At 43.3% G+C, this 9089-nt stretch overlaps 2 protein-coding genes across 2 annotated transcripts; one reads left to right on the top strand and one right to left on the bottom strand.

The window, feature by feature from the left end:
* Positions 1-436: 436 nt before the first annotated feature.
* On the top strand, positions 437-3025 carry nudt19 (nudix (nucleoside diphosphate linked moiety X)-type motif 19). The gene is made up of 3 exons (XM_008310855.3): positions 437-1400; positions 1532-1739; positions 2135-3025. The coding sequence occupies exons 1-3, from the start codon at positions 633-635 to the stop codon at positions 2341-2343; spliced, it is 1185 nt and encodes a 394-aa protein (XP_008309077.1). The 5' UTR covers positions 437-632; the 3' UTR covers positions 2344-3025.
* Positions 3026-5490: 2465 nt separating this feature from the next.
* On the bottom strand, positions 5491-8153 carry LOC103379353 (regulator of G protein signaling 9 binding protein). Its single transcript, XM_017032430.2, has one exon. It carries the CDS (start codon positions 7249-7251, stop codon positions 6511-6513), a length of 741 nt encoding a protein of 246 aa, XP_016887919.1. The 5' UTR covers positions 7252-8153; the 3' UTR covers positions 5491-6510.
* Between the last annotated feature and the right edge of the window lie 936 nt (positions 8154-9089).

Raw genomic sequence — 9089 nt, 5'->3', positions numbered from 1 at the left:
TGTAGGGTCAGCGCGACATGACACTGTGTTTCAGTTCAACCTGTTTCCCAAATCTTAAATTTGATTTTTTAATCTTGAACTTACCGAAGAGTTTCTGGACACATTTGACCTTAAGATGAAAGAAAGGGGAGAGAAGAAGTCCACTCAGGATGAAGATGGCAGAGTAGAGGTTTTCTATTTTGGGGTCGGCGATGATAGGAACCAGAACCTAGTGTATATATATATATAATAAGTAGTTAAAGTTAGAACTGAAGAAGCCTCTTGGATGAGAGGTGAAACGTCTTCTTTGAAAAAAAATGTCACGTCCAGTTGCCTAACAGAACTCTTCAACCTTAACTTTAAGTGGTTTTAACGCTGTATATTAATTTTCATTACAACAAAAATCAAATAAATAGTCACAAAGGCAGTTTTTTTTACGAATGTATTTAAAGATGTTGAGTGGAGAAAATGTGATTTTGTTTTATTAACAGTAGAGGGCAGCAACACGGCACTAGGCTCAAAACAGCATTAACAGAACAAGAGCAGCGGACTGTGACGACTTCCTTCACAACAAGCAGGCGGAAATAGAGAAGGACGCGCAGTGACAGAAGTCATATATGGTATTGTTCGTGGATATTTGACAGAATTGTACAATGAATAACTGCCTGAAACACTGGAAGGAAGCGGCCACTCTTATTTTAACCGCAGGAAGCAGGTCCAGAGTGGGTAGCCTGTCGTCAGGGGCGCGAGAAACAGCCGCTGGAGCTCCGGTGCTGGGAAACAGTAGCACGGGCTCACGTCTGCCGAACCGGTCCGCATTCGATTACAATGTCCTGCTGCTCAAAAGGAGCAAAAAGAGCGGATTTATGCCCAGCGCATACGTGTTCCCGGGGGGTGTTGTGGACGCGTCGGATTTTTCGAGCGAATGGCTGGATGTTTTTGCATCCTTCAGGAACTCTCCAAACTTCGGTTTGAGAAAAGTCGAACAGGTCGCAGCGAGCAGACCTCCAATCTTCGCCACCGACCGACTGAAGCTCGGGTCTCCCGTACCAGGTGAAGTGGCGTTCAGGATCTGCGCCCTGAGGGAGACGTTTGAAGAGTCCGGCGTGCTGCTGGTGGTGTCGAAACAGAAAGGGGAGAGTTCTCCCGGAAGTCAGTCCCCGGTCTTAAAAACAAATCTTCTGGACAGTGGTGATCTCACCAAATGGAGGATTCTGGTGAATCAAAACCCCTCCAACTTCATACGGATGTGTAAAGAGTTGGAGGTGCTGCCCAACATCTGGGCTTTACACGAATGGAGCAACTGGTTGACTCCCGTGGAAAAGTACGGCCGGGCCAGGTTTGACACCGCTTTCTTCATCTGCTGCCTACAGGAGACGCCAGAAACGCTGCAGGACCAGAGGGAAATCGTGCACTATGAGGTAAGACTTTCTCTGGTTACATTGGAATTTGATCCAATTACAAGACAAACTGTAGTGAATCAACAAAGCAGTAACCCCGTGGTTAGTAAACCTTAAACCCACCCACTATCTGTGTGTGTGTGTGTTTTCAGTGGTCCACACCTACAGATGTCCTACAGAGATTCCAAGAACAAGAGTTTTGGCTCCCACCTCCTCAGTTCTATGAGTTAAGCCGCTTGTGTCGCTACCCGTTACTGAACGACCTCCATGTCTTTGCCAGCGGGCGGGGCACAAAGGGCTGTGAGCACTGGCAGCCTGTCCTTTGCACCAAAGATGACCAGTACCTCTCAATTCTGCCAGGTGTGTATTGGGTCATTTAACCCATTGTTTCCCAAAGACTGGGTCGCGACCCTTAGATGGGTCCCAGGAGTTCACGATCTGTGCAACAACTGTCTGTATCCGACCTCAAAGAACCTAGAACCTAGAAGAACAACACTGATTTATCCCAACCAAACTCTTACATTTGTACGACTAGTAAAGCTGTCAAATTAAGCTAATAAAACAAAGGTTCTTGACCTTTGGGGCCCAATTCTTACAGCAACTAAGCTTCTCATCGACAACATATCTCTGGTATCTTCAGTTGATAACATATGTAGTACCGTGGGCCCTGAATCACTGTTCTGGTTCAACCAGTTTTAAATTAAACTGTGCATCTCACCTGCTAACTTTTTAAATCTTTTCTTCTGTGTTTCCAGGCGACAGACTCTACCCGCTCGACGTTTCAGTAAACACTGAGGTAGATGCGAGTAAAGATCCTCGACCGAAGGAAGACAACTCCGGTTTGCACCGCATGGTGGTGTTTGATGCATATAATATCGCTTTACAGGTCACCATCCAGCCCAAGTACAGCCACGTGCTGCCTGTAATGGTGCCACCAACCCTCGACTCTCAGAGCAAACTCTGACTCGCTTCAAAACTCAAACGTTATGACAGAAGCATATCATGCACACGCTGCTGCAAGTAGCGTGCAAGAAAATTATTTTGCTGTTAAAGCAGGAGAGTAAATGATATTTAGATACCTCAACTACATAGTACTAAGTTTGTACTTATTTTATAATAATTATTAAATAATCTTTAATGTTCTGAGTCTCAGCAGTGACGGTAAATGAACAAAAACGTTAGCTTAAATGCTGAGAAAGTTGGCATTAGCAACGAAGCTACAAGTTTATAAAAATACATTTTCATGTGATAAAACATGAAAATGTTTCTGTAAAGTTAGACCTGAGGTTATTTGTCACTTTAGGTCCAACTCTTTGCTCTGAAATATTATAGTTTTGGGGAAGTATTTATTATTAATGCCATGGTTTTGAGTAACAATGACACAGACTGGGGTCGCGGTCCATGTTTTAGTGCCTTATCATGACAGAGTCAGTTATATATGTATATAAACATATATTTGTTTGTGTCGCAGTGTTGTTTGTAGAACATGTCAAGTGTCAGACCTGGACTTTACTGAAGCTGCTTTCATTGACAACAATATTTTTCTGTTACTTTGTAAAATGATAACATTGATGTTTTCATGTTAATAGTAACAAACCTTACGGCCACACATGTCATTTCCCTGTTGTTTCATAAATTACCTTTGCTGCGATTTCCCCAGACTTTGAAAGTTCCTTGAGAGGCAGAGATCGGTCCTGTAGGTTTGTTCGACGCGCTACAGTTCACCCAAACAAACCGCGTCCAATTAGGCTTCAGGTGTAAAAATGGTGACGTGCACAGTTTGTTTTACTACTGTGAAGTGCCCCTGGAACCGGGTTGAGAAATGAGCGCGTGAATAATTGTCCCGCACGCCATTTTCCACCTCGCAGCATCCAGGGACGATACAGGCGTTCGAGATTTGTTTTACGCCTCGACTTTAACAAAGTGATCAAACAAACACGGTCAACAACAATCACGACAATCTGTCTCGCCCTCTGTTCTTCTTCTGGAGTACATGTGATCAGCACATACGTACCCGACCCACGTGATCGAAGCCCTACACATCACCATGGCAACCAGACCAATTAAATCGAAATCAGAATAATCTATCCGAAGCCATACGGCTCCACACCCTGGTTGTTTACCAACGAACCCGGGCAGGACCTGCAGCACACAGGTGTCTGTGTTGGTTCTCTGCAGGATATCATACTGTTCTCCTCTGGGAGCCTGTCCTGCTCAGAGCTCTGTGGCAAATGAGTAACTCATTAGAAGAAATCAATAACACAATGGGATTTTTTTCCATTGTCATTTATAAAACAATGCATTATTTACATGAAGAAAAATAAAGATAAATCACATTTACGTTTATGCTAAAGCTACATATATATATATATATATATATATATATATATATATAGGATAATTTTTAACGTTTTCCTGATCACTATTCATTTATTCATTTGCCTTTAAGCCGTGCTGATCTGGCTTCATGATAATTCAAATATAGTTTATTTAGACATGTAAGCTAGAGCCACCACATTAGCATACCTTCATGCTGTAAAGGTAAGAAATTTATATTTCTATTTATCATTTTTCATGTGGTCAAAAATATTTGAAGAAAAGATATATTTATTTTTAATTAAAATAGTGTTTTCCGTGCATTAAATTAATATTAATTGTACAAAATGTTTGGGGGAAAAAAAGGCTGTGATTGTTATTGTGCTGTTATTAAACAACATTCTGAGGTGAATGTGGTTTGTAGAATCAATCAATAATTAGAAATAAATGCAAGTTTTACCGCAGCTGATTAGCTTTAAACAGTCCTCTGTGTGTGTGTGTGTGTGTGTGGGATGTTGGTGTCAGAAAGGGCCTGAGTTGCGATGAACACAGCTCAATCCTCCGTACTGCTCACGATTGAGGGTCTGTTGAGGGTTTCTATGGCAACTCACAGCCTAGGAACTACGTTTACCTGGGTCCAGATGAGGTGCTGATGTGATGCACCGGTTTGTCTCCGCCGTGTGTGTGTGTGTGTGTGTGTGTGTAGAGAGAGAGAGAGAGAGAGTCCTCTCACTGATCCACATGTTTTGTTTGATTTTTCACTCACACAGGAAATGTTCAAATACCATTGATTTGGGACAGATCTAAACACTTAGGGACAATATTTAATTTCCCCCCAAATGTTTCCTTCACTGTTTTAAAATTATCAATATAAATGGAAAAAAAAAGAATAAATTATTATGCAAAAATTATAGTGGAATTAGGTCAGTAATGCCTGCCAGCCTGGTTAAATATTACATCATCATCATCATCATCATCATCATCACCTGCATCCAGGCTCTTGTCTACAACCCAGCCCTCAAATACACATGGTACATGGACAAATAAGCACCAAGGATGTGGGAAACCAGGAAGTCTGTAAAGAGAATTCACTTGTGAATAGATATAATATATAAGATCATAGCGACATCAGTCCTGACAAAAGAGTTTCTCAGCTGAGTGATTGCAGTGTTTGGGCTTTTTTTTTTTCCAGTGGAGAGATTTTATGTTTGTAGCATTTTTTGGCCACATTCAAAATATTTATCACATATAATGATGACAATGATTTAATTTATATTTTTATTATTATCTGGGCTGCTGGGAATCCACCACTGTCCACTACTAAAGTCCAGTCTGCGCTCAGAGGAAGAAGACAGTAGCTGTAATCACATTTGATCCTGTGAGATTTACTTCCACTGCCAGTAACTGAGGCCTAATGGCCTGGAGATGCCTGGGCTGTGTTTACCTGATAGAATTATAGGAAAACCTGCCTTAGAATCAGGGTGTGAAATTAAGAGTCAATGCCCGGCTCATCTGATGGTTAACTGCTGACAATTACATCTGTCATTACAGTTGAAGAAACAGGAACTACGAGTCAACCCCAGCAGTCTTTGTTTTTATGTATATATATATTGAGATGATAAAAAAACAGCTTCATATAAACGTGCATTTGTGAGATGATAAAAAAAACAGCTTCATATAAACATGCATTTGTGTCACAGAGCAGGACATTTAGATGATAAAACAGCTTCATATAAACGTGCATTTGTGTCACAGAGCAGGACATTTGAACTGTCACTGAAGCAGCACCTGCACCAGCAGGGATTACCCACAGGGGGGGCTTCACTAAAACCATTAAAGGGTTAAAGTGTTTTTGATAGTTTCACCTCCATTTTAAAACACTACTTTAACCTTAGGGGTCGTTAATTATAATCCTCTTATCTTGGAGGTTGTTAAACCAACGTGAGCTCTGGGTCAGAACCAAACGTACCAACACTTCAAACCCTTGAATTATTTCTTCAAACTTCCAGCAGGATTTCAACATTTTATTATAATAAATATACTCAACGGTATATATGTACATTTCCTGACACAGCTGTAGATTGTACACAATCCTCACAGTTCACAGAATACATTCAGAGCGCAAGGAAAACTCCTGCATAGGAACATAAACTGTTTGGTTTTTTGTTGTTTTTTTCAGGTCCCACAGGCTCTTGGTTTGAACTTTGCTTTTACTGGATCCAGTAAAAAGACCGGTCTTTCTCTAAAACCTCACTGTACAGTTTTTGATTGTGTTTTTTAATGTAGTCCAGTTGTGTAACATGTGAAATGTTATGACACCAGTTCTGCTGGAACCTCTGTGGTTCTGAGAACACTCTGACCGTTCCGGCATAAAATCCCAAATTCATAGCATCAGTCATTTTAAGTGGAATGCTTAACAGTAGGCTACATTTATACTTGATCTTCTCCCCTAATCCACGTGGATTAAGTGTTGTTCACATCATCCTGATGGACACACGCCGTCATTTAACGTCACATCTTCCACCCACGTGCTCTATAAAAAAAAAAAGAAAAAAAAGTGGTCTCGTCCCACAGAATACTTTTCGGTGCTCGGTCCAGTCTTTCTGTTCTGCTGACTCTACATTATAATCTAGTGCAAACTCTTCGACTCCATCATTTATTTGAACAGATCCGAGAAATATAAACAGCATGTCTTTAAAAAGGTCATTCTCTCTCCTCCTTCTGTCTGACCTGAGGCTCCACGCAGGCGCCGCCACAGCGGGCAGACCCAGAGGGTGTTCACCAGTGGGGGTTGTTTATGAGTGGCGTGCAGGATTCAGGACATGTTGACAACCAAATATCCAAGAACCACAGCCACTGTCACTATGACAAAAAAGACCACCACGGCGCAGATCGACGCGAAGCCCGTGTCCCTGCCGCCGCCACCCTCCTCTTCCTTGGGCTCCTCCTCGCAGATGGAGATGACCCCCACGGAGGAGTTGCCCACACTCATGTTGGACTTGAGCTCCGCTCCCGCTTCCTGCTTCGCCTCCACAGCCCACGGCGCCACCTGCACCTTCAGCTCCATCTCCTCCATCATGTGGCTCACCTGGGAGATCTCGCTCTGCAGGTCCCTGAGATCCGCCGTGTCGATGTTGCTGTCCGCCTCGTATTTCATGTTCTGCACGCTCATGGCCCGGGCGGCCACGGCGGTGGTGCCGCCGGTCATGCCGGTCTGGATCAGGTGCCTGGTCGGAACCTTGAGAGGGAAATCCTGCCCTATCTCCAGGGAGCGCTTCATGTCCACCTCCAGGAGCTCCATGCTGCTGGAGAACAGCACCCACAGCCGCTCGTACTCGGCCCGGTCGTCTTTGCTGATGCTCTTGTCTTTCAGCAGCGACGTCAGCTTGGTCCTGTTGGCCACGGCCAGCTCCTGGGCCTTTTTGCGAGTTCTCTTCAGCTCCTCCCGCAGGTTCTGGGAGTCCGAGGTGCTCCCCAGAGCGATGACCAGGTGTCTGTAGCAGGCGGTCACTTTGTTCAAAGCGTCCAGCATTGTTTTGCATTCTTCTTTCCCCATAATTGATCACGGAATCCCGACGTCCTGGTCGGGTTTGAAACAAGTAACAACAAATTTCGGAGAGTGGAAGGGCGAACAGTCAGTGGGCTACTGGTGCTTAGTTTAGTTTCCACAGGAGAACATCCTCAGCTGCAAATCCCCTAAACGCAGCAAATTCCTCTCTATCCATGCTCTTTCCTGTCTGCGGGCAGGCGCCCAGAGCAGCTTAGAAATTAATGCGGCCGTAAACGGCTTTACCTCCGAGCTTCAGCACTCAGATCAAACTGCACTGCTGGAGCGACCTCTCCTGCATCAGCATGCGAATGGACTTCAAAGAGATCCAAACAAATGTTGTTGGTTTTTGTGTGTGTCTGAATCCAGCCACAGGTGTCAGAACATCTACCTGGACAAGCGGCGACTCTCTGCTCAGATCGGCGTCTCACTGATGACAATGTTTGTCAGGAGGAGGGAAAAAATGGAGATCAGAGTCAAGTAGGAGAAATGGCTCCAGAGCGTCCACATGCCAGACATGCGAGCCTGTGTTTTGGTTTCGGTTTGTGTATGAGGAGCTGTCCACTTCAGCACCCGCTGGCTGATGACGCTGCTGCTGCTGCTGCTGCTGCTGGTGATGAAGATGATGAAGATGATGATTCCTGAAGCGCACAAAGTGCTACCGTGGTCACATGGGCGCACAAAACAAACCCATTCAGATGCAGGCGGAGATACAGACAGGGAGACACATGAGCTGCGCCCTGATTGGTTAGATTTACACAGGAGAAGCGGCGTCCTATTGGCCAATGCGTTTCAACGTTAATGTCAAAATCACACAGCCTTAATCTGACAATGTCTGTCATCTGTCAGTGCACACCCTGAGTTTAGTTTTTTAGGGGTTTTAAAGAAAGGAAGTCATGCTTTTGATAGAGTTTTTTATTTAAATTACAGGTCAGATAGTGTAAAAAAAAAAGTCTAGAAGAAACTAGAAAATAATTTGAAAAAAATCTGGCTCAGAAAATGTTGTTAGTAGCCTTAAAGCTAAATGCAGCCAAACAGAAACATTGTGTCATTTAATTTATTTTTTTTAAATGCATTAGCAGAGAGCTAACATTTGTACAAAGGTTTAGAATTTACTAATTTTCCACACACAATCCAAGACATATTTTATTTTATTTTATCTTATTTTATTTTGAGAGACAAATTCACGTCACAACATGAACAGTAAAGCAGCGTCTGCCGTGAGAGCCTCTACCTCAGACATTCATTTAAACCTGATTTCATAAACAGCGTCAACTTGAATGTGAGAGTGTGTGGAACGTGTGAGTGCAGTCCATATACAGGACTGCATATTCACAGGGTTCATTAGACCCACGCCGGCCTGCACACAGTTCACAGCCCATACGGACGCCTCGTCCTGCACACAGTGTTCGTCTGAATAATGTTTACCCAGCTCCGTGCTGCTGAGGTGACTGCACAGTTTGATCTTTTTGAATAATTGACTCAGATCAGTCCTGGTGACAGAGCCACTGTAGTGTAACGCTAATGTAACGTACACTAGCCGTGTAACAGATGGCGAGAGATGCTAATTCTTGATACATCACATCAGCTGCTCAGCTATGAAATCACGTTCGACTAAATCAATATTGTTTCCTCCTTCAGGTTGTCAGACTGAATGCACAAAACCTATTTTCAGAAAAACTCGTTTTAAAAAAAAATTCAAGATGTCGTTCTATTCTGGGTTATTTTCAGTAAATCTTTCACGGTTCGGTTTTTTGCCTCATATTCATCAAATATTTAAACACTGCAACTTCATATCTAAATGTGTGCACTCCCCTTACTGTAAACCTCATATTTACATTATGATG

The sequence above is a fragment of the Cynoglossus semilaevis genome, chromosome 5, assembly GCF_000523025.1.
Source record: "Cynoglossus semilaevis isolate Cse_v1.0 chromosome 5, Cse_v1.0, whole genome shotgun sequence".
Classification (NCBI taxonomy): domain Eukaryota; kingdom Metazoa; phylum Chordata; class Actinopteri; order Pleuronectiformes; family Cynoglossidae; genus Cynoglossus; species Cynoglossus semilaevis.
The sequence above is the reverse complement of the archived record's forward strand: the minus strand, read 5'-3'. Positions and strand labels throughout refer to the sequence as shown.